Genomic DNA, 25,909 nt, shown 5'->3' with positions numbered 1-25,909 from the left:
TTTCTGGGAGAGGTCCTCAACCTCATCTTGATGATTTCTGGGAGAGGCCCTCAAGCTCAGCTTCCAACTCACTAATTTGATTTTTGTGTGCATTCTACTCTTGCACCAGACTATTATTCACTTCAGCAATTATATGTTTTGGACTAAGAATCTTCAACTAGTTCTTTATGACTGTTTGTTTCTGCTTTACAATCAGACAATTGATATCTCTACTTTATCTCTGTCTAATGATATTTACTATGCTTATTATAGGGGAGGAAGAACCATTCCTCTACCCTTCTAAGTTCTTCTGGCTAGTCTAAGAATTAAACTGACATGAAACAGAACAACAGGAGAAAATCAAACAAATGTAATAACAGGTATACATGCGGAAAACCCAGGAAAACTGAGTAACTCATCAAAATGGCCAAAGTTACCACCTTAAACATCATCTTCAGCTAAAGACAAATAAGGATGTTGGGTGTAGTGGTTTTGGACTTCGAAGGAGACGAAGGCAATTCACACAGAGAAGGTAAAGCAAACATCTGGTAAACGAATGTTTGCCATGCCTTGCAAAGATGATGGGACATGGAGAGGACTTGGATCAAATGGGCCTTGCTAGGTTCCTCTCTGTCTACCACACCCAGTTCATATTATACCATAGTTATCCACGGTGATAGCTCCTTCCTGAAATAGGCCTTCTATCTCAAATTCCCTTTTTTTTTTTAGGGTTTGGCAAAGGCTTATTTTTTTCTATTTCCAGTCTTTTTCAAAGTAGAGAGATTTGCTAGAATGAAGTTGATTCTAAGAGCACGCAAAAACTGAACACAAAGGATAAGACTAAATTCAGCAACCTAGAGTGATAAAAGAGTAAGCTACTTAGCTTGGCAGGTGGCCTGGAAGGGATACTGACCATGCAGTGGTTACTAACAGCCAGAGACTGAAGTCCTCACCCTGTAAAGCAGGCAGTCCAGCGTCTGACCACATGGTGAGTCTGTGTGTACCTCGGATTCTGCTCTGCACAGCGAAGAATGGCAGGCCGAGCTGAGCAGTCTGTCCTAGACAGCTGCACGCCCTCGAACATAGTATTTCCTCCAGCAGTGTGAGTATAAGGCCACAATATTTATTTGGGATAAACCCCTTATGTAGTCATTTTAATATCAACATTGTTCATTCTTCCAAAATATAAAGTGCCCTAACTGAATGAAGCTGGCAGACAATTTTTGTGAAAACACTACACACATCATGACTAGCAGGTTAAAGTTATTTATACTTAGATATTTAAAATAGCCAAAGAAAATTTACTACCAAATTATTACAGTCAGTCTTAATGACATGCTTATTAATTGATCCCATAGCTATGACTACAGATTAGCATGGTTTTAGTGTCTATTCTCTCATTTGCCTAAATTAGGAACAGAGCATTTACAGAACAAATACACACAAGTGGTGCGGCCTCTCAAGGACCGAGATGGCTCTTCAGATAGCTATGCCGCCAGCTCGGATGCACATCCGGCTACATGAAAAGAGCCGCATTCAGTTCTTCATCAAGAGGTGCTGGTGGGGGTCGTCAGAGGCCTTCCAGTGTAGATCCCCAACCCAATGGCCAGCAGATGAACAGCAGCAGAGACGGAAGAAAAACTTTCAGAAACTCTGCCGAGACAATGCCCCCTTTCTTCATGTTTTCGTGTTTCTCATGCTGAGTGTGGCTGTGCGCTTAGGGCGTCTGAAGAGGAACTCCTTGGCGGGGATATTTTCCGGCCAACTTGACCAATCCCATATCCAGTCTGAGTTTTTCTTCAGGACGCTTGCAACTTCATTCCTTCTCTCAATATAATCTTCCTCAGACTGAGAGCTGTTTTTCTCTCCAATGCTATGGGTATGTTTCAGAAGCTCTGTTAGTATCTTGTGGGGTCTGTGAGCGAGGCGGGCGGTCACAGTGAGAACTCTTGAAACTACTCCGTCCAGACTCATGCTGGGCATTCAGCAGTATTTTTCCGTTTCACCATTATAAATAGAAACGGAGGCTGGAACTCTGCTCCCGTTCCCATTTATTGCTGAAGTGCAATTCTACCCAGGAGCCCTGCAAGTTCTCCTCCTGCAGTCCGGGGATCCCGTTCTGCGACAGGCGACAGGCGCGCGGGAGGGCGCTGCGGCGGGCGGGCGAGTGGGCGGAGCGGGAGCGCCGGCCCAGCGGCTGGGGCAGGGGAGGGGGCGCGTTAGCTGTCTATTTTTAGGCAGTTAGGGAAGAAGATCCAAGTTTCTTCCTGAGTCTTTCAAACCAAAGACACACACTTTGGGGTATCAAATTCTGCTCCCCTACAATTCTAATTCTTGCTGTGTGGTCCATTACTTTTTTCCTTTTCTTATATAGTGGTTGTTCTCTTCAGGTGTCTCATTTTTTTCTTAAGGTCACATTTCCCTGGGATTATCTGCTACTACCGATGGTACTGTCTCCCTAGGAGAATAGGCAAAATCCCAAGCCTTAGCTTGTGCCCTTGGTAGTGAGTTTACAGAGATTCTGAGAAGAATTCTTTAGTGCTAAGAGCCTGTTTTGATCTGTTCTCGACAATTTCCCATTCTCTCACTCACACACATAATGTGACACTGACCTCAAGTGACTTTTCCGCACCTCCACTCGAGTACAGCTTTTCCAAAGAGCTACTGTCCTCTTGGGATCTAAACATCTAAATCAGAGTTTCTCAACCAAAAGCGATATTTGGAAATGTACGAGGGAAATTTGGGGGTTGCTATAATAATGCTGGATTACAATAGACATTTAGGGCAAAAAGCTAAGGGGATACTAAGCATGCTATAATGCATGAAAAAATCCCACACAATGAAGTACTGTCCCAGATAAAAATGACAATAGTGCCCCCATGGGTGGTGATGGGGAGGAGTTTAGGAATAGCTCATTCCTTTGCGCATGTATATTTCACCTCTCTATCCTCAGGGTTCTCTACCGGTGCCTGATACTACTACATTGCCTCCAGCTGGCTGCTGCAAGATGATGCTGTTTCTCTGCCCTGGAGTAGCAACGCAGCAATCAGTGTTCTAACCAAGGTATTGAAAGGAAACTAAAAAGACTCAGAAGGCTCACCTCAATATTTTCCCTATCCGTGGCTTCCAGCTTTTTCCTGCATCCTGGGTTGGCTTCCTTTTCCTAAACCCTCACCTCCAACAGGCACATCAGAACCCCATCATCTCGGACTTCCCAGGGATTTCTCACAGTTTTTACTAATAACCGAAATACACTACCTCCCTCTCACTTCTGTGGCATCTCCAGGGTTGGAGCAGATGAGGGAACACATCATCTGTTAGTATCCCCCCTTGCTGCCTCAGTAGGAACACTGATTCTTAACAGCATGTGGGGGAAAACATAGTACATAGATAGCTAATTTTGAAAAAATTAGAGCAATAAAAATCAGACCAGCAGATAATAAGATATACAAAGCCATGTTTTAAAAAGGCAAAATAAAACAAAAACACAGTGTGACATCTATAGATGAAAAGTAGACCAAACAGGATGAAGAGCCCAGAAACATACCATGTATAGATGGCAATGTGAAATGATAGAAGTGGCAGCACCAACCTGTATAAATATGACAGACTATTTGGTAAATTTTTGGTAGATGATATGGGAAAAATAAATCATTTCATGGAGAAATATACTATTTTTTTCCATTTGAGAAGCTTTCTTAAACTTTCTATTTTGAAATAATTTTATACTTACAGTTTCAAAAATAGTACAGAGAGTTCTCATATACCCTTCAGCCAGCTTCACTTAATGATAACATCTGTGTAACCATTGTACAAAGTTCAAAATCAAGAAATTAACATTAGTACATTCGTGGCTATTAACTAAGCTACAGACTTTCTTTGAATTTCACTAGTTTTTCCATTGATCCTTTTTCTGTTGCAGGATCCCACATTGCACTTAATCATCATGCCTGCTTAGTCTCTTCCAATATCTGAAAGTTGCTTAAAAGTCTTGCATTGTTTTTCATGATTATGACACTTTTGAAGAGTATTAGTCAGTTATTTTGTAGAATGTCCCTCAATTTTGATCTATCTAGTATTTTCTCATTATTAACTGAGGTCATGCATTTTTGTCAAGAATATCACAGAAGTGGTGTGCCCTTCTAGGTACAATATTTATGGAAAAAGACGTATCTTATTACTGGTGATATTAACCTTGATCACTTTGATAAGCTGGTATCTGTTGCTCTTTTCCACTGTAAAGTACTATTTTTCACTTTGAAATTAATAAATGTATTGGTGGAAAGATATTCTTGTGTCTCCCCAAGCTTTCATCCACTGATTTTAAGATTCATCAGCCCATCTTGACTACAGAAATGTTTACTGCAGTTCTAATGCTGAGAAAATACACCTTAACAATGTATCTATCTATATAACGAAATGGAATACTTTTCATTCCGAAATGTCTGTATTTAAGTTGCTCCGCTTCATTCATGTTTTCCACAAGAGAAAAAGGGGCGTACACCTGCTTCACAATCATATCACTAAAAGGGTCTTGGTAGGAGAGAGGTTCTAGTCAACCCTGAAGGGCAAGCCCACTTATAAATTTTTTAAATAAGTTCTCCTCATTCTATCTTGGAGACAAAGTCTCAGCCAGGCAAACATGTTAATTAGAGTTTGGTCAAAAATTGACTACATGGCCAGATGCCCACAGTCTCCTGTTCAGGTTGTGCAAATCCATTAAAAGTGCTCTGGAAACCAATCACATCCCTCTTTGAACAAACATGTTCACTTACCTAGCCATGAAAATCCCTAGACACATGCTCCTCGTATCACTCAAGTGTCAAAGTCAGGTGCATCTGAACAAGATGTTCACGGTTTTCCTGTGTTTTGTTTTTCATCTTCATGGAAAACATCTTCAAAGAACACTTTCAGTTTCATGCTGCCAGTGAACAAAAATATAATGACGTGTGTTTGCAATATCTGTAGCTGGTGTCACACGATTTTGACAGTTTCGCACATTTTAGAATCCTGTCGAGAATTTGAGGCTGTAGGGGAGGAAGACATTTCCTCTACCCTCTCTGGGTTCTTCTGGCTGGAGAATGAATTAAATTCACGAGACAGAATAACAGGAGAAAATTAAACAAAGCTTTATAACATGTATACATGGGAGAGGCCCAGGAAACTCACCAAAATGACTGAAGCCACCACCTTAAATATTATCCTCAGCTAAAAGCAAAGGAGGATGTTGGGGGTAGGGGGAGTCGATCATGGGAGATTACCACACAAGTACAGTAAACAAGAGTCAGGTTATTGTGCAGACTTGAGTCCTTGCCTTCCGCATTGATGAGAGTTTCTAGAGATAAGGTCATCCCCCCTCTTCCTGGTACAGAGAGGGAGACGCCTTTACACATGGAGATTTCCTTTACAATGTAAATGTCTCTTAAGAAAGGGTAAGTAAATTCTACTTTTCAGGGTTTCTTTCCTGTCTGCAGTTTTTAAAAGTAACCAGCCCAAATAATACTCAGGCCAAAGAGGCATATCTTGGGGTGTCTAATTCCAGTCTCCCACAGGGATGAGATAAAATTCATCCTCCCAGACCTGCAACATGCTCCAGTGCCTCCCAGAGAGCATAAGGGTCACTGAGGAACTAACTGGAGGGGCCTTTAGGACATGAGGTGGCCCTAGTAATGCGTTTGAAACCACCTCAGCGGCAGGCACAGGTTTTGTGTGCTCCACCATTAAGTGACTCAAGCACTTTCTGTCTCTGCTTCTCCTACTGCTGTTAACACCGAACCAGTCTCTACCCTCTGTCTCTGCTTCATGGCTTCTGCTGCCTCGTGTCTCCCACTATCTCATGACTGCTGGCAGCACGTTAGAATGGTTAAAAATCCAGCTCTGGAGCTCTGGCCTCAAGGCCTGCCTCTTCCATGTGCTAATTATATGACCTTAGCTAATGTTTAAACCACCTGTGCCTCATTTTCCTCATCTGAAAATGGGAACGACCTCACACACTTACTTCTGTGTGAACTGATAACGGTAGTTTGTTATCTAGGCCCCTCCTTAGGATGGAGCTGGCATACTTGACACAGCTGAAACAAGCAGAAGGTTGTGGCTCTAAGCTCAAAGCATGCAGACCGCAGCTTATGCCTTGATTTGTTTTGGCACAGAGGAGAGGTACTCCGAGAGTACACTGGTGGCTTCAGAACAAAGCCTCCACACCCGGCTTACCGGAGCTCCTATGTGGAGGATTCAACAAAGTCAAAGTCTAAACTAAAGGTATGAAAATATTGGCAAATTTGGGCAAGCAGGGGAAGGGGTAACATCTATTTTTGGATGCAGAAACTTCTAATGTCTATGTAGAAACTGTGGATCTAGGCTAGGAGATGCTTCTAGGGGAAAGTAAATTTTCAGAGATGGAAAATTTTAGAAAGACAGCAGTAAGAGATTGGATTTTTATTTATGTATATAAAGAGATTTTTTTTTTATCGTAAAAGATTCAGGTATACAGCTTTATAATTCAACATCTGTATATGCAACAAAGTGATCAAGCAATCTGATTTTAAAAGACAACTTGAGGAGCCGGCCCGGTGGCATAGTGGTTAAGTTTGCATGCTCTGCTTCAGTGGCCCCAGGTTCACAAGTTAAATCCTGGGTGTGGACATACACGCCACTCATCAAACCAAGCAAACCAGGCTTTGGCAGCATCCCACGTACAAAGTAGAGGAAGACTGGCACAGATATTAGCTCAGTGAGAATCTTCCTCAAACAAAACAAGGATGATTGGCAACAGATGTTAGCTCAGGGCAAATCTTCCTCACAAAAAAACAAAAAAAAAGACAACTTGAAATTCCAGGACGAAAACAGAAATTAAGATGTAATCATAGAAAAATATGGATAAAGGTGAAAAATTTTTCAAAGAAATCTGAGTTTTAAAATAATTCTTTTCCAGCTTCAGGGGTGCTAGAAACGCTGGTAAGACAAGAAAAGGGAACATATTAACAGATTTGTCATAAGGAAGCTGGAAAAATCAAGTTACATTGAAAAGGCCCTAAGATGATGTGATCGTCGGGGTCAATATTTACTGAGATATTTTGTGTCTGCTTTTTGTGTTTAAGGGAGGAGAACAAGAAATCCGTTAGGTGACACAGATCCTAGAGATTCACCTAGACTTGAGCAACCCTGTATCCTTCAGGCCCTGAGCTGCTCAGTTCCCGGGAGTCCATGGTGGGCTCCACGTCTTGGAATAGCACTTCTGTTGAAGGAACAAGCTGACAGCCCAAGCTAGCAGTTGGGAGACAGGAGGAACAGCTGGAAGGGCCAAGGTTGAGCTCTGGGAGTAGATTATCTGAGGACGAAAAAAAATCGGGAGGCATAAACTTTTCATGTGTATCTGCATTTCTTTTCTATTTTGATTTGGTTGTGTTTGTGCTAGTTTTTGTATTGTCTCTTGCAGGAGCCTAATCAGGACAATGAGTGTGATAAATCGTAAGTCACTGTTGGTATTATTGTTTATATTAGCCTCCTGGATCACTTTTACAGTTGTCCAAAACTCCGCAAAGGTAGGCGTTGCTTTCTTTCTGTGTTTTACAAAAGTATACTTTTACTCGCTACTTCACATGTTTTAGGAAAGTCCAAACGACCAGACCTATAGATTGTAACAGGGGAGTTTCAACAGCTTCCACAACCTTTAAGAACCAGGGTACTTTATGATCATTGTGCAATATGGGAGAGGATAATACTGTGTGTGGCCGCACACATTCTTCCTTCGTCTCTTCCGTATGTGTTGCAACTCTCTTCTGTCAATGTTTAGCTGTCTTTTCATCTTCTTTAAGGGAATTTCTTTTCTTGTTTTTTAGTGAGCAAGATTGGTCCTGAGCTAACATCTATTGCCAATCTTCCTCTTTTTGTTTGAGGAAGATTGTCCGTGAGCTAACATCTGTGCAAACCTTCCTCTATTTAGTATGTGGGATGCTGCCACAGCATGGCTTGATAAGCAGTGCATAGGTCCAATGTGGAATCTGAACCCGCGAACCCCAGGCTGCCAAAGCGGAGGACACAAACTTAATCGCTATGTCACTGAGCTGCCCCCCAAGGGAATTTCTGAACAACAGACTATTTTTATATTTATATAGTAAAATTTGTTTGTCTTTTTTTTACAGTTAATGCTTTTTAAGTATTAAGAAACTCTTCCTTACTCTAATGTCAGATTATTTATCTAAATATTCTACTTTTTTTAACTTTAAAGACATTTAACCCTGTAATGTATCTGGATTTCTCTTTTTTACTGATTTTTCTTTTATTTCCATATGGATCATCACTTTTTCAGCTCTTTTTATTTTGTAGTTCTTTCTTTCTAAGCTGATTTATGGTGTCACTTTTGTTGTATATCAAAATTTCTAATAAGTACGGGTCCCTTTCTGGCTCTTTGTTCTATTCCGTTGATCAATTTGTCTTCCAGGTATCAATACCACATTGCTGTAATTAATGGAACTTCATAATTAGTCTTGAAAACTTGTAGGTCAAGTTACCATTGCTTAATCTACTTCAGTTCTTGGCCAGTCTTGGCCTTTTACTCTTGCTCGTATGCTTTAGAGTCAGCCTGTCAAATTTGATGAAAAATCCTACTTAAATTATATGTACATTACATTAACCATGTAGATAAAATTGGAAAAAGTGACATATTTGTAGTATTTTGCTGTTTAACAACATGTAATATCTGTCCATTTATTTAGGTCTTCTGCAAGATCTTTCAGTAAATTTTAGAATTTTTGCATGAGGTCTTAACGCACCTTTTGTTAGATTTACACCTAAGTGCTTTATCATTTGTTGTCACTGTTGTAAATAGTGTCCTTTTCAATACATTTTCTATTTGCCTGTTGCTGGTGTAGAGGAATGCAACTGACTTTTGCCACTGAATAGCAAGATTTCACTTTCCAAGATCTTTAATTGATCCATTCTTTTATGGATGCAATATCATCTAGCATCTCTCTGAGGATAGAAAGTATACTTGTTCTAAATTTTGTTTTGCTCTTCCTATTAATTCTGTTCCCTTGGGTGTCTTCTCTTCGTTAAACTTGATACCTCTCCTTCATGAGTTGGCTTCCATAAAAATCTTTGCTAAATCTTGGTTGTGTGTCCACTCTATACCTGAGATTCTGTGGTGGCCAGTCTGGAGAGCTGTGATCTGTTTTCTCCAGCACGTTGGTAGCATAGGTGCAAAAGGTACTGCAGGGCAATACATGCTGCCCATCTGTCTACGCTGTGGCCAAGCACACAGGGTCCTACCCTACCTCTCCAACTGAAATATCTCTAGTTTTTACTCACACCCAAGTACAGAAGTCCCCATTTGTAGCTGCCTGGCCCAGGCTCAGGTGGGGAAGTAGGGCAGGATCAACCCACCTGGTTAGTCCTCCTGTGGGTTACCCCTCTACCCTCTCTTACCCCAGTTACCAACCTCCTCCCGGTTTGTAGTGGCCATGAAGTGGGTTCCATCTTTTTGCAGAATCCTCATCTGCGTGACTTTGGAGCCAAGGTTTTCTTCCTTGATCTAATCTCATCTGCCTTTCATTTTTCAGGAGATTCCTTACTAGTTCTGGTCCAATTAAGGTATCTCTTCCTCTTTCCCAGAACAGTTAGAAATTTTTTAAGTACTTTCTTGTCTTTTATAGGATTTTATGGAGGGAAATCGAGGCTATAATATGTGCTTAGTTCTCCATCTTGAATCAGAATTTTCCTGTTATATTTCTTCATTTTGTGCACAGAATATTATTCTACCATACTAAAAATCACTCATAATTTTCTTTTTTTTTTTTTTTTTGAGGAAGATTAGCCCTGAGCTGACATCTTCTGCCAATCCTCCTCTTTTTTGCTGAGGAAGGCTGGCCCTGAGCTAACATCCATGCCCATCTTCCTCTACATTATATGTGGGGTGCCTACCACAGCATGGCTTGCCAAGCGATGCCATGTCCACACCCAGGATCCGAACTGGCAAACCCCAGGTCGCCAAAGCGGAACATGCAAACTTAACTGCTGCGCCACTGGGCTGGTCCCTCAAAAATCACTCAATTTTCATTTGAGGTTGTAGCAATTTAAAAATATCTGATAATGTACTGTGATGGTTAAAAGACATTACTATGCTAATATTGTTCAGATCCTTTAGGTCCTTACTCATTTTTTTATCTAGTGCCTGTAGCAACTACTGAGAGAGGTTTTTAAGTTTCTAATTATGATTGTGAATTTTTCTATTTCTTCCTTTAGTTGTGTCAATTTTTGTTTCAGGTATAAATACATGTATGTGTAGGCACATACACAATTATGATTGCCATATTTTCTGACACATTGACCCTTCTATCATTGTGAACTGTCTATCTTTGTTTCTGGTAATACTCTTTGTCTTGAAGTCTGCTTTAATATTAATATTAGCTTTTTTATGCTTACATAGTATATCATTTTCCATCATTTACTTTCAACCTGTAGCTATCTTTATACCTAAACTACATTCCTTACAGACAGCAAGTAGTTAGGTCCTGCTTTTGTATCTCTGCCTTGCAATGGAGTGTTTAGTCTACTTACTTTTTTAAAGATTTTATTTTTTTTTTCCTTTTTCTCCCCAAAGCCCCCTGGTACATAGTTGTATATTCTTTGTTGTGGGTCCTTCTAGTTGTGGCATGTGGGACACTGCCTCAGCGTGGTTTGATGAGCAGTGCCATGTCCGCGCCCAGGATTCGAACCAACGAAACACTGGGCCACCTGCAGCGGAGCGTGCGAACTTAACCACTCGGCCACGGGGCCAGCCCCAGGTCTACTTACTTTTAAAGAAATTTTTTTTTTTTTTTTAAAGATTGGCACCTGGGCTAACAACTGTTGCCGATCTTTTGTTTTTGTTTTTTTTTTTTCCTGCTTTATCTCCCCAAACCCCCCCTGTACACAGTTGTATATCTTAGTTGCCGGTCCTTCTAGTTGTGGGATGTGGGATGCTACCTCAACGTGGCCTGACAAGTGGTGCCATGTCCACACCCAGGATCTGAACCCTGGGCTGCCGCAGTGGAGCATGAGAACTTAACCACTCAGCCACAGAGCTGGCCCCTAAAGAAATTATTAATATGAGAGGATTTAGGGTCACCATTTTGCTATTTGTTTTCTATTTGGCCCCTCTGTTTTTTGTTCTTCTGTTCCCCCTTTCCTGCCTTATTTTGGGTTAACTGAACTTTTTTCCTTTTTTTTTTAGTATTTCCTTTTCGTTTCTCTATTATTTTTATAGCTCTAAGTTGTTAGATTCTTTTTTAAAACATTTATTGCAGTGGTTTTTTGTTTTTCGTTTTTTGCTGAGAAAGATTCACCCTGAGCTAACATCTGTGCCAACTTTCTTCTATTTTATTTGTGGGTCACCACCACAGCATGGCTGATGAGTGGCGTAGGTCCATGCCAGAGATCTGAACCTGTGAACCCAGGCCGTCGAAGCAGAGTGCACAGAACTTAGCCACTAGGCTGTGGGGCCGGGCTTTCTAAGTTGTTTTTTTAGAGGGATTTTGCTAGGAATCACAGTACACAGTCTTCACTTTCAGAATTAATATTGTGCTACTTCATGTAATCTGTAATAACCTTTTGAACTTTTAGTTCCATTTCTTTCCTACCCCATTCTTTATGCTATAGCTGCCATATTATTACAAAATTATAGTTTTTACTTTAAATAATTATACATATTTTAACAAAATTAGGAGATAAACACATAATATTTTTTATTTGTCTGTATAGTTACCATTTCTGGTGTTTTCATTTCTTCTTGAAGATCTAAGTTCTCTCTGGTGTAATTTCCCTTTGGCTTGAAGAACTTCAGTTAGCGCTTCCTATAATGCAAGTCCAGTTGTTCCTTCTTCCACCTTTCAACTCCCTTCCAGCATTTGTCTGCTTGTAGTCACTCTCCTGTGCTTTTAGAGAGGATGTTTTTTGGTCTAGAGTTTATCATTGTTCTCTGCAGAAGAGTTAGTCCAATACAAATTACTCTGCCTTTACTGGAAATTCTGGAAATCCAATACTCTTGGATTAATATTATTACTGTTTTATTATTTGACATATTAAGTTTTTTTAATAAAAAACATTTTTATTTATCAAATAATATAGATAGTAATAACAAACACTTTAGTATGTGCCAGGTACCATTCTGAATGCTTTTCCTATGTTAGCCCAATGATCTCCACAATAACATATGAGGTGGTTATTTTTATGACCCAAATTTTAGATGAAGAAGCTGATTCACAGAGAAGTTAAGGAATTTAACCTAGGTTGTACAGCTAGTCAGCGACAGAGTCAGGTTCTAATCCCAGGCAAATCTCTCTAAAAATGAGCTGCCCAATGGTGTGAGCATGAGGTTTTAAGAGTAGAATTCTCATTCACTGCTCGTTTAGGTGCAAATTGGCACCACATTTCTGGAAAACAATTTCACAGCATGTGTTAAGATCTTTAAAAATATTCACCACATTTCACCAATAATTCTATTTCTGAGTTCTCAGCAAATAACCTGAACTACAAAGAAAGATTTATACCAAAGTTCTTCTTTACAGAATTATAAGTAATAGAGAAAAGCTGAATGCAATAACTGTCCAGAAAAGATGGAAATAGGTGAAATATTAAGCTATATCCATAGGCTGGAACACTATGCGGCCTTTGACCTAAGATGGAGAGTTTTTAACGGCACTCTTTTTAAAAAAGTCGAAATTCATTGGTAAATATTCAATTTATTCACAATCATGTAAAATAGTATATGAAGAATGAGAGAAAAATCACCAAAATGTTAAGAGTAGTTATCAATGGTTGGCATGACTGTGACTGATTTTTATTTGCTATAAAGTTTCAGCATTCTCTCATTTTTAATAATAAATCAGTGTTATTTTACAATTAGAAAATAAATATGTATTTTTATAAACCTATGTTTCTTATCTCCTAAGTTAGCTAAAGCAATCTGAAAAATACTGATAAATATCATAGAATGCTTAAGCAAAGTGCAAAAAGTGAAATAGAAACAACAGATAATCATATTTTACGTAAGAGCCCAGGCATTTTAAACATTTTTTAAGAACTTTTTTTAAATGACTGAATTCTTGTTTTAAGATAAAAAATAACAGAACAATAAACACTTGTTCTCTGCTCTGCAGTTAAAAAACATTATCTCATTTGGTCTTCACAGTTGTCCAGTAAAGGTATATTTTATCATCACCACTTTAAGGAAGAAGATTCTCAGTCTCTTTGGGGTTAAATGACTCTCTGAAATAGATTAGCCAAGGAGAAGTGAGGTTGTACCACCAGATTTAAGGAAAATCATTTTGCCTGTGAAACATATATGATAATAAAATCTCAATATCATTTTAGTTTAATTTTCATATCTCCCATCATTCTATAAAAGATAGAAGTTGGCTAACCTACCAAAAATTATTACATTAAAGGGGAACATTTTCTATGCTCTCTATTGTATTCCTTGTCATTTCAGTTATGGACTGCACTCAAGTTGCCCATCTCCCTCCATCACTGGAATTACTTCACAAACTCCTTATGTCCTGACGCATTGCTGAATCCAGTAGTTTCACGAGCAGAGACTGAGCTGAGAATAAAGAAAATCATGGAGGAACTAGACCAGCTGGTCCCACCCAGACCCTTCACTCACGTGAACACCACCACCAGTGCCGCACACAGCAGAGCTACCCTCCTCAACCCTCAAGACACATACTGCAAAGGGGATCAGCTAGACATCCTGCTGCAGGTGAGGGACCACCTGGGACGCAGGAAGGAATATGGCGGGGATTTCCTGCGGGCCAGGATGTCCTCCCCCGCCCTGCAGGCAGGCGCTTCAGGAAAGGTGACAGACTTTAACAACGGCACCTACCTTGTCAGCTTCACTCTGTTCTGGGAGGGCCAGGTCTCTCTGTCTCTCCTGCTCATCCACCCCAGTGAAGGGGTGTCGGCTCTCTGGAGGGCAAGGAACCAAGGCTATGACAAGGTGATCTTCACGGGCCAGTTTGCCAGTGGCACCTCCCATGTCAATACTGACTGTGCCCTGCTTTTAAACTCAAGTGCTGAACTGTGCCAGTACCTGGATGCCCAAGACCAAGAAGCCTTCTACTGTGTGAAGCCTCCACAGGCGCCCTGTGCTGCACTCACCCACATGTATTCCAAAAACAAGGAAGTTTCTTATCTTAGCGAACAAGAAAGGAGCCTCTTTGAAAGGTAAGTAACTATTTTTGGAGACTACCTGGGCAACCATGGTAATGATTTCACCTACATATTGATCCAAAGGAAAGTGCTGTGAGTATATCAACTTTGGGACTCTATGAAGAGCCATTTTAGAAAAGATCTGTGAATTCGTTTGAGGACAGTGCCCACTCCCCAGTAGTCTCTAAACTTTTTGGATATTTAACCCTTGTCATTGAAACAAAAAATATAAACAATACAAATTAAAAGAGGATGAGAAATATACATGTGTGTACATGTATGTGCTCTAATATATTCTTTCTGCAATCTCAATAAATTACCTAGCACACCTTCCGGGTATCTGTACCCCCTAAACTAATAAGCAAAGAAATGAAAATTTAATAAATGGCTTGGAACCGTGGGCACAGTAGTCAATTATTATCACTAAGAAATAACTGAAGCAATGAAGAATGTGGCTTCTTGTGTTTCCTGATCTTTGGGGCCACCTGCAGATTAATTCCTGTACTTGTCTCTTTAAGGTCAAATGTGGGTGTAGAGATTATGGAAAACTTCGATGCCATCAGTGTCTCCCAATGCAACAGTAAGTTTTCCCTGTGTTTGATGAGTGGTTCTCAATATTAGACCCAGGTAAAGGGTTTCTTCTTTCTGCTGGACTTGTTCACTATTATCAGTCCTATTGGTGCTTCTCATCGGACTTGTCTGTGGTGGGCCAACATACCAGTTACCTAAGTGAATAAATGATTGAAATCACTAGGATACCATAAATCTGTTTTAGCAATATAACTCTCATAATCAATCTATTTATCAGGCAATAGATTACCTGGCCATCTAATACAATAACCTTCAAATGTCAAAACTCTCTTCCAATTTACACGTAGGTCTTTACCCCCCACACGACCACCATCAGCACTTCCCACATCATTACAAGACCAGAATCACCATCTAGAGGTTTCCAACCCACCATCTAGGAGTCAATTCATTACAATTTCCCCCTCTTGGTCTTTGCTGCCTTTCAAACTATTTTAGCATATAAAATAGCACTTCCACACTTATATTTATTAATTTCTCTTCAATCTGTTTGGCTCCAAACATCCTAAGAAATCTCTATCTAAAATCATTTAAGGCAAGAGCTTTTGTGTCTCTCTAAGCATTAACAGCTTGCTAATTGCAAATAAACTTGTTCACCCTGAAGTGTAAATATGTACCTAGAGGGAGAAATGGCATTTTTCACCCAGGATACACACGTACACTCATACCAGTTGTTAAAATATGAACTATTTCCTTTGGTTGGTGAATAATCACTGCCCCAAGTCCCCCAAGGGCTCCTCACCATCCTAGCCACCTCAGTCCCTCAGATTCCCAGACCATCCACAAACCAGTAACTAACAGTTAATACCTGGCCCGTCTTGGACCTCCAGGACTCTACGCCAGCCTACAGCCATATTCATGTGGACTGTCCAGGTCCCAAACCAAACTAGTTATTAATTTTTTGTGTATCACCCTGCATTTAATTCAAAGGATTTACAGTTTGATGGTGGCATTTAAGACACTATGACAGAGTGTGATAAACTTGGGGATAAAGTGGGCTAAAATGATAGAATAATTGAGTTTTCGCTACTAAGCAAGAATTGATGACTCTACTTACATAGGAAAGCAAACAAACGCTTAAATTTTACCCAGAAGGCTTTTTTTTTCTGGGAGAAAATATGTTCTGTATAATGAACATTATGGGTATCATTTAGAAAATTCATATCAGAGAAAAATTTTACTGAACAATAACTATTCCGTTAAGAGGATGATGCTTCAATAAGGCTTTTCTACTACGCTTATGCCCTATTAAGTAAATACTTAGAACAGACAGTAGGTTCTTAATAAATACTCAAGGATAATGTGATATTTTAGGAGAGCCTATCTTGCTGATTCTTTGGCAGAAAAAAGAGTTCCAACGAAAAAGAAATGCAAGTTTGGAATGACATCCACAATCCCCAGTGGACACGTCTGGAAAGACACATGGAATCCTGTCTCCTGTAGTTTGGCTCCGATTAAAATGAAAGAATGCCTAAGGGGAAAATTCATACATCTAATGGGAGATTCCACAATCCGCCAGTGGATGGAATACTTCAAAAGCAGTATCAACAGTACGCTTCGGTCTAAGTTGTTATGCATAACCCTTTCAGAATCTTCTTTTTCATTTCAAGGGGAGAAAGAAATACGGGAAATGCCTCTTCTTTTTCATATTTCTTAAACACAACACACAAAAACTTTTCGCAAGACGTCGTTAACTTTTCTTTGAAAGAACACATTTCTCTGACTGGAAGGGAGCCAGTGTAGAAAACAGTTTATTACATCCTTATCCCCGCAGAATTCACACTTCAGTATTTACCCAGCATGCTCATAAAATCGCTGACGGAGCTGAAGATAACCTCATATATTATGTTGTCCGCCTTCTACAATTGGCATTATGTTTAAAGGTGTGGATTCTAGATCCAAATGGCCTGGGATCAAAATCTGGTTTCTTCGTGTCCTATCTGGGTGACTTTAGGCAAGTTATATAACCATTGTGTCCCTTAGTTTCCTCGTCTGTAAAATGGAGATGAAAATAGTACCCACATGGTAAAATGAGGTAATGTAAGCAATGCATTCAGAATACTGTTTGGTACATAGTCAGTTCTCTTTAGTGTTAGCTATCATCACTATGATCATTACATGAAAGAACAGATGCTACCACAACTAGAAGGACCTGCAACTAAGATATACGACTATGTACGGGGTTGGGGGGGGGGGGGGGGTGGGAAGGTAAAGCAGAAAAAAAAAAAGAACAGATGCCAGGAGCTGGGTGGTGACTTTGCATCAGGTAGGCACAATGGTTAAAAGCATGGGCTTTGGAATCTAACAGACTTGAACTGTGCCACTTAGAAGCCATGACCTTGGGCATGTTACTTATTTTCTCTGCCTCATTTTCCTCATCAATCAACTAGAAATAATAATAGTATCTGGTCCTTGTTATGAAGATTAAATGAGGTAATGGGTATAAAATATTTAAGATATTGTAAGCCACACAGGCATGTGGAAGCTGCTGGGTAAACAACAGCATATTGCAATTATTATCATTAGTTAATGTCAGAGTTGGGGCTAGACTCCTAGTCCAGTTGCTCTTTTTACTAAACCAAGAATGCGGTAATAATAACTCAGAATCCACTACTAGATCGTAGCCCTCTAACCTGGAAAACCATCCCTGCCTACCCTCTGTGTGCTGGGCTCTAGCTTTTATCACTGGGGTCAGTGCACCTGGTGTGGCTCCTGGTGCCAGGGGCACTCTGGCCTTCCTGACATGATGCTGCTCTTGTGATCTCAAACTCAGAGGGTAAGCTGATCCTCTCGATGAAAAGGGAAAATCAGTAGGGCTCCAAGCTATCAGTGGAATTCCTAACAGAAGGAGACAGTTTTACATTGTGACCTCTGATAAACAACTGAACTCCTTGGACCTCAGTTTCCTCATCTATAAAATTAAGGTTCTGGTGATGACCTTTAGCATCACTTCCTATAACAGAGTACTGAATTACTGAGTTATTACCATCTGTGACTAATCTCCTAAACTGCAGTAGCAAAATATCTGTTGCACATTTTGTTAAAAATTAAACTCTATGCCCATAGTGTGCTTTGAAAAAGGAAACGGAAGTAAGCTGGAAGCAGAATGAAGAAAATCATTCTGCCATTTTCCTCCAAGCAACCCTCCAGCATCTCCATTTTCAAACCTCACTGCATTAAGGCGTTAAATGTAGCCCTTTACTTCCAAGACGGCACAGGTTACAAAGCATTAATAATCCTTTTCTACACATTTTTCTCAGAAGTTCTAACTACAAAGCAGCTGGCCTTGATAATCTGATAAGGATCTAATTAATATGATGAAAAATGGAAGGACTTCATTTTATTCTGTTCCTATTACATTTACCATCAAAAGTTTTAAGATCGGGTGGACTACTTTCACAAGAAGTGAGAGCAGCTTCAAGTTTCAGCACAGATTCTGTCACTAGCTGTGTAAACTTGAGCAGGTCATTTAATCTCTTGGTTTTCTTTTCTATAACATGGCAATTAAATATATCCATATATGCACAAATATATATATGAAGAGCTCTGAGGGGAATGAATATATAAGTCCAAATAAATGCTTTGTAAACTGCAAAGTCCCTCACAGATGAATAGTAATACTGTTATTATAGATGCTGTACTCAGTACCGTTCCATGCATATGTAAAGGAAACACACAGGTATAGAATGTAATTTCAGTCTTAAAGGAACTTACAGAATATTTGGAGGAAATAGGTCTACTTATTTTTTTTAAATGTAAAGACATCAATTAGTACCTTTTTCTATCTCAAATGAACTTAGTGTACAGTTAAGAAAATGTACAAAAATAACACCTACAAAACTGACTACATCATCCTCCAATGAATTTACTTCAGAGCTTACCATCCCCAGTCCATTTGGTTCTACATGGTTCTACAAGGGGGCATATATAATTTCTTCTTGTGCAACCCTCTTGATTGCTCTAATAAGTTTTAAACCTGAAACCTATAATAAATCAGCCATGATTAACTTATTCAATCATAAACACTGAAGCTTTTCTTCATCTTTATGATCTTTGTAACTTTATTCTCCTTTCATTTTGGGATTGCCTATTTGTCATCAGCACTGAAGTCAGTGGATCTGCATGAACTTGGAAAATTTCAAAACCTGCTTGCTGTGGACTTGGATAAGAATATCAACATCAAGTGGCAGAAACATGGTTACCCCTTGATTGGATCATTGATCTACTCAGTCAAAGATATTGAGTACCTCGCCCGGGTCATTGACAGAACTGGAGGAGAGAAAAATACCATCATTGTTATTTCTCTGGGCCAGCATTTCAGACCGTTTCCCATTGATGTTTTTATCCGAAGGGCCCTCAGTGTCCACAAAGCTGTTCAGCGTCTTCTTCTGAGAAGCCCAGATACTATGGTAATTATCAAGGCAGAAAATATCAGGGATATGGACGCTGACATGGAGAGATTTAGTGACTTTCATGGTTACATCCAATATCTTGTCATAAAGGACATTTTCCAGGATCTTAATGTGGGCATCATTGATGCCTGGGATATGACAATTGCATATGGCACAAATAATGTCCACCCACCTCAATCTGTAGTCAGAAATCAGATTAATATATTGTTAAACTATATTTGCTAGATAACATGTATCTCTGAAATTCATTTACTTAATTAAAAACAATAAGTGTTTGCTGTCATGTCAAATGTGTGTTTGGTTCTGAACTCCCAATTAGCACAAGATAATCTGCACCATGGTTGATCCATAAACCACCAGTTCAATCAAATCAGTTAGTTACTTCTAATTTGGGCTTCCTCTTAAAAATAAAAATACTCATGAAAAGGACCTACCGTTCTTGATCAGAACCCTGCCACTCTTCACAAATGGGGAGTCAAGACACCTAATGGTTAAAAGTTCTTCTCTCTGAGGCATGGAAATTCAGAGCAATAAAGTCCTTATAAAATAAATATGTGGAGAAAGCACTTCCATTTCCTTATTTCTACCACTAAAGATAAGCTCAAGGTGATTTCCAAGTGGGAAGAGAAGTCTTGTGAGGCAATTCTCCAGGTCCACAGTGCTGGAGGACCAGCAGAATTCCAAGCAAGGTTCCTGGGATACTGAAAACCTCTGACTTTTCTCTCCCTATAGAACTCCCACTGCTAGGAGACTAATCTAGTCTATAAACTTTATCCTTCAGGAATATAGGATAACACAGGCAAAAGCACGGTGCACTAGAATTCACGGAGCTGGGCCTGGGTCCTTGTGTTGCAGTAATTCTATAACTTTGGATAAGTCACTTCCGCTCTCTGGACCTTGGTTTCCCAAACGAAGGGGTTAGACTAAGATTAGTAATTTGCAAACCTTGCTCTGTACAGCTCTGGGTGTTGTAGGTGGTACTTCAGGTACTGCCTGGATGGACAGGAGTTAGGAGAGGTGCCTGGTGGGCAGGGTGCAAGATCTGCCGCATCACATCAGCCAAAATATCAGCCATTCTTACACTATGTGTATCGGACTTCTGGTTGGGCTTTCGGTTTGAAAAAAGTTCCACTGTTTAAAACATGTTTGAAAAGCATTATGCAGATAATCAACAATTAACACATGTAGGTTAATATTTTAATCATACTTACTTGCATTTTAATAGGACTTCCCAAAACTTGACCGAAAAAGAATGATTGATATGAGAATTTCAGTTGAATAGGGCAATATAATTAGTATAAAGCAATTTGGCATCATATTCTTCCTTAATTTTCCCCTCTAAACTATGCCCCAGATATCACTGGGTCCCTGACTTACTCTTGCTGTATCTAGGAAATAGCAATTGTAATAGGAACATCTTAAATATATCTAGCCTCTCGGCAAGGGATAATAAATTTTCTCCTCAATTGCCCATGAACCACAGTTCACAGTTCAGTGCCCAGTAAACACTCAGATGGTCAAAAATATTTATTAAATCCCTATCATGTGCCAGGAACTGTTCTAGTCTTTAGGGAGACAGTGGTCAAAGAGGCACGTGAATTCTCTGCCATCAAAGAATTTACATCGTGGTAAAGAAAAAAGATAAACAAAAGATATAAAATAATTCCATACTGCAAAAGTAGTAAGAACAAAGTATAGAATAAGGTAATACGTTGCAGAGCGACATGGTAGTGATGGAGGTGACTAGTCAGAGAAGGCACCTTAGAGGAGAAGACGTTTCAAGTGATATCAAGATAATGGAAAAGAGGCATTCATGAGACAAAGGAGAGACAGATGCTAGAGAAAGAACGGCAAATGCGAAGCCCCTGAGACCTGATGGAGCTTGGTTTATTTAAAGAGCAGGAGACCATTATGCCTGGAGTATTGTCAGTGAGGGAAATATGGAGGGAGAAGAATTTAGAGAGGAAGGCAGAGGCCAGATCACTATGGCCTTGGAGCCTATGGCAAGGAGTTTGAATTTTATCCTAACTAAAGTGGGAAGGCAGCTGGGGGAGGGAAAATAGGAGAGAGGGAAGGAAAGAGAGGGAGGGAGAGAAGGAAAGAGTGTGACACAACTCTTTCTGTGTTTTCCTCCTGCCTCCCTGGAGACTCCTTCCCACACTCCTTTGCCAATTCTGCCTCTACTACTTGGCCTCCAAATTTGGAATACCCTGGGGTCAGTCCTACCCACCTGCTTTGCTCTGTGCTCTCATTCTGGGTGATATCCACCCTGTGGTTTAAAAAACACCTGTAATTTTGACAACTTCTAAATATTTGTCTCTAGCTCTGATCTCCCCACTGAGTTTAGCACTTGCATATCGAATTACCTACTTAACTCTCCATTTTTGCATCTAGGAGGCATCTCAAACTCAACATGATCAAAGTAGAATTCTTATATCCCTATATTCCAAAACACATTTATTTATCCCTAGTCTTCTCCAATTGAAAAACATGTTAGCAAAATCCATAGAGTAATCAGAAGCTATCCTTGATTCACCCATTTCTCTCACTCATCTCAAAGTTTTGCCATATTTCCTTACAATGTATGTAGACAATCTGTCTCTTCTTCTCTTCTTCCACTGCCTTCCTAGTCCAAGCTATACCACCCCTGAGGCCATTACTGGTTTTTCTGCTTATAATCTTGAAACTTCTACAAGTCACTGTCTACACAGCAGGCAGACTGATCTTTTAAAAATCGAAATCAGATTATTTCACATCCTTAGGTAAAATCTTTCAATGACCTCTAAACTCCTTTCCATGACCATAAGGCTCCCTTTCTTGTCAGTCCAGTCTCAGGTCAATTATCTCCCGAGAGAGAATTCTTCCTGACCACACAAGCGAGAAGTAGATCTCTCGATCTCTCTGGCAATTAGTCACTTCACCATGTTCTCTTTTCGTGTAACTACATATCGCCATCCAAAATGATCTCATTAAGTTAGTCATGTATGTGACTCTTACCTGTTCTACTCAACGCTAGATTTATCTAAGCTCCCGAACTATAGGGCCTTGTGTTGTCCACCAGGTGCTTTGTCCACAGCGTCTAGAACAATGCCTAGAATATATTAACGGTTCAGTCTGTATGTGTTAAATAAAACAAAGGCTCCTTTTACATTTGCTAGGAAGGAAGCCTGAGGCAATAATAGCTAATAGCTACCTATTTGGAATTAGAGAGATGTTTATGTATAAAATGACACGGCATGCAGTAAAGACATGTTCTCTTTCAGGTGAATCTGTCCATGATATGACAGAGAGGCTACAAGATTCATCCAATCTGCAAAAGCCCACGAGATGTGTATCACAAAATGTTTTGATGTGTTGACTCAGAAATGAAGAGTTTAGGAACAGAGATTGTATTGTTCATTGTTACCTATGGATGACTGCAGCTTTACAAGAGAAAGGAGAGTATGGACACCTGTCATTGGGTGCACTACTGTTTGTGTTACCAGGCAAACTTTGCTCTTTTGGAACATGGACAATGATATTGATATACGTGGCTCAAGGAAAGGGCTTGGCACACTTAGGGCAGAAAAAAGGAAGAATAAGATTTGGTCCCCACCCAGAAAGCAACCATAATTCAACCAAAGGGACAAACTTGTATAAAGATAACTTAAAAATGAAACCGGGGGTCCACCAGCATGGCCAAAATTTCTGTATCTTAAACTAAATTAAGCTCTAGAAGTGGCCCTTTAATGAATTTTCTACTTCCATAACCAGGTAAGGATCATATTGATTATATATTCCTGCCCTCAGTCCATTGTCCAAGCTGTTCCTTTTTCATGGAAGGAACATCCTTCATAGCTTTCTCCAATTAAAGAGAGCTCAGTCATCCTTCAAGTCCCAGGTCCATACAGGCATATTCAACCACTCCCTCTTCTGCGTACTCATAACAATATTTTCCCATGGCTATAATGTTGTTTTGTGTTGGAAATAATTCTATATGTGTCTGACAACATAGATAACACTGAAACTAAATCACACATTTGATAAGGGCAGGGAATATATCTTTACCACTTATAAACAATCCCAGACCTTCAGAGCTGAGAGACTACACATGGATTCCCAGTTATTTTCAAGTTTACAACTGCAGGCATGCAATAAGTGATTGGGACTAATAAGTAAATCAATGAGTGAATAAATAAGTACCTAATTTGACTCATGGGGAGAAAGAAATTTTCGGATAAAGCTTTCTTAAAGGATTAATGACAGAAAATATGACTCATTCTCTTTTTTGCCCTCATCTGTACTGCCTTTTGTATTGAACAACTATTGTTTCTGTCCTGACCAATATTCCTACTTCTAGTAACACAGGCCCTCTTTTACTGGGGAACTGCCCCTTCTCCACTTTATATCATACTAGAGGGACTGTCAACCATGTGATTCTGACTCTCTGTGGATCCCATTCATCCCATCGAAGCATTCTACCATCTACATAAGTGATGCTCCCAGCAGGATCTATTGGAACTGTTGTGTGGACAAAAAGAGCTTGTATGGAGACGGAATGATTTTATTCCACAGATTTCTCCTGAAACAAAAAGAGAAGGACACAAATTAACGGAACTACTAAGTGCCTGCTTTTATGCTTAATCCTCAAAACCTTAAGAAGCCTGCACTGTTAATATCCCACTTTATAGATGAGTAAGTTCCGCCCTAGAAAGTTAAGAACTTGTCCAAGATTGTAAAGCCAGTCTATTGAGAACCTTTTATTTATCAGGTATTATACACCTAATGGGTTCTAGTGATAAAAGATAAACAAGTGGTCCTACTTTGGGCACAGCATGAGACGGCAGGATTCTTTAGAAAAGACAATAATGTTCGGAACAGTAGAAGGCAGCAGGAATAGAGGAAGACCAAATATGAGATGGATTGACTCCATAGAGGAAGCCATAGGCGTGAGTCCACAGAAGCTGAGTAGGGCTGCGGAGGACATTGTGGACGTCCCTCATTCACAGGGTCACCAGGCGTCAGAGCCAACTTGACAGCATGTAACACACGACAGTATAAATAGATAACAAGAGATTAACACTATAAAGTAGGAAGCTGGTGGTAGATAGGAAAAACTGCAGAATTTATTCAAAATGGTGGGCTTGGCACCTGCTGCAGGCTCCCCTGTCAAATAGGTCCAAAGAAATGTCTGGAAGGAGATTTATAAAACTTTGTTACCATGCTAGAGGAGAAGAATAATTTCTTTCATCAGAACAGAGAATGTGAGAAAATTCTAAAAGATTGAAATCAGAAGAGATTGGATTAAAGTATGAAACTACAGCACCAAATGAATTCAGGACTGGACTGCCACAAAAATTTCCTACACCAGGATCAGGAGGGAGCCCCAGCGTGATTGACAGAGAAGCGGAGGTATGACTCCTCCACACCTCATACGAAAGCACTGAAGGTATATGCTTGGGTTGGAAAGATAAAGCAATGTCATGCACAACACCTAAGAACAAAAGGCAGACTGGACTCTGGAGAGACTAGGTGTTGGCACACAGCACCAGGCAATATTTCTAACAACTCTCCGAGAAACGAACTGCAGTAAACAGATATAACATCTACAGAGGCTAGTGGGGAATCTCAAATTCAAAGATGAACACATATCCAAAAATTAGCCATCATTTGAAAAAGACTAATGCTTGCAAGAAAGGCATCAAGCACAGCAATCAGAAGAAATTTACGCATCAAAGAAACAGAGCAAGTTATATAGGAATTTAAAATAATTATAATTAATTTCCAGAGTGACGTGAGAAGATGTTGCAGCCATACTTAGAGTTAACTAGATGTTCATTAAACTAAACCTGTGATAGATGAAATAAAGACAAACTCGAGGGACACACCAAAAATTAAAATGAATACAATAAACTGGTGAGATGAATGAACTCAAGAATTCCTCCAGTTTGTACATAGCAGTGATCATATTATACAGAAAAGAATAAAATTTCCTAATCAAAAGAGAAATCAGGTTGGAATATAATACTAAACATGCACGTGCAACCCAGAAACTGCTGTCCTAGGCATTTATTCCAGAGAAAGGATCATTTATATTCACACAAAAATCTGTACGCGATTGTTCACAGCAGCTTTATTTGCAACACCCAAAAGCTGGAAAAAATCAAAATGGACCTCAATAGGTGATGGTTATACAAACTGTGGTCCATCCGTAAATGGAATGCTATTCAACAATACAAAGGGAGAAACTATTGGTATATGCAACAGCTTGGATGGATCTCAAGGATAGTCTGCTGAGTGAAAAAGCCAATCTCAAAACATCACATATGATATGGTTCATTTATATAACATGCTTGAAATGACAAAATTATAGAGACAGAAAACAGATTAGTGATTCCCAGAGGTTAGGAATGGTGGGAGGGGAGGATGCGTGTGACTATGAAGGGGTAGCATGAAGGAGATCTTTGTGGTGATGGAATAGTTCTATATCTTGTTTGCAGTGGTAGTTACACAAATCTACCCATGGAAGAAAATGACATAGAACTATACACACACAGTATAGCAATGTCCAATCCCCAATTTTGATATTGTACTATAGCTATGTAAGTTACAACCATTGAGGAGAACTGCATCAAGGGCATAGAGGGCCTCTCTGTACTATCTTTGCAACTCCCTGTGAATCTGAGCTTAAACTAAGTGCAAGGCACTGTTCAAAATGTTGTCCATGTATTAATTCATTTAATCTTCATAACAACCTTATGAGCTAC

The 25,909-nt window shown here is 39.7% G+C and overlaps 1 protein-coding gene and 1 pseudogene across 4 annotated transcripts in view; one reads left to right on the top strand and one right to left on the bottom strand.

Annotated features, from left to right (window-relative positions):
- Positions 1–19,412, top strand: part of NXPE4 (neurexophilin and PC-esterase domain family member 4) — a 27,178-nt gene extending 7,766 nt beyond the window's left edge. For 3 of the 4 annotated variants that reach the window (XM_046637563.1, XM_046637561.1, XM_046637562.1), the window contains exons 3-9: positions 2,933–3,042; positions 6,129–6,237; positions 7,415–7,446; positions 13,445–14,178; positions 14,682–14,743; positions 16,095–16,301; positions 18,853–19,412. In XM_046637563.1, coding sequence (XP_046493519.1) covers positions 13,574–14,178; positions 14,682–14,743; positions 16,095–16,301; positions 18,853–19,388 — 1,410 coding nt within the window. In that variant the 5' untranslated portion in view covers positions 2,933–3,042; positions 6,129–6,237; positions 7,415–7,446; positions 13,445–13,573 and the 3' untranslated portion in view covers positions 19,389–19,412. Of the gene's footprint in view, positions 1–2,932; positions 3,043–6,128; positions 6,238–7,414; positions 7,521–13,444; positions 14,179–14,681; positions 14,744–16,094; positions 16,302–18,852 lie in introns of those variants that run through there. The other variant, XM_046637564.1, reaches the window with a different exon arrangement.
- LOC124225578 (BCL2/adenovirus E1B 19 kDa protein-interacting protein 3-like) lies at positions 1,527–2,666 on the bottom strand (annotated as a pseudogene).
- Positions 19,413–25,909: the final 6,497 nt, after the last annotated feature.

The sequence above is a fragment of the Equus quagga genome, chromosome 14 (assembly GCF_021613505.1).
Source record: "Equus quagga isolate Etosha38 chromosome 14, UCLA_HA_Equagga_1.0, whole genome shotgun sequence".
Lineage (NCBI taxonomy): Eukaryota > Metazoa > Chordata > Mammalia > Perissodactyla > Equidae > Equus > Equus quagga.
This window is presented reverse-complemented; position numbering and strand designations above follow the sequence as displayed.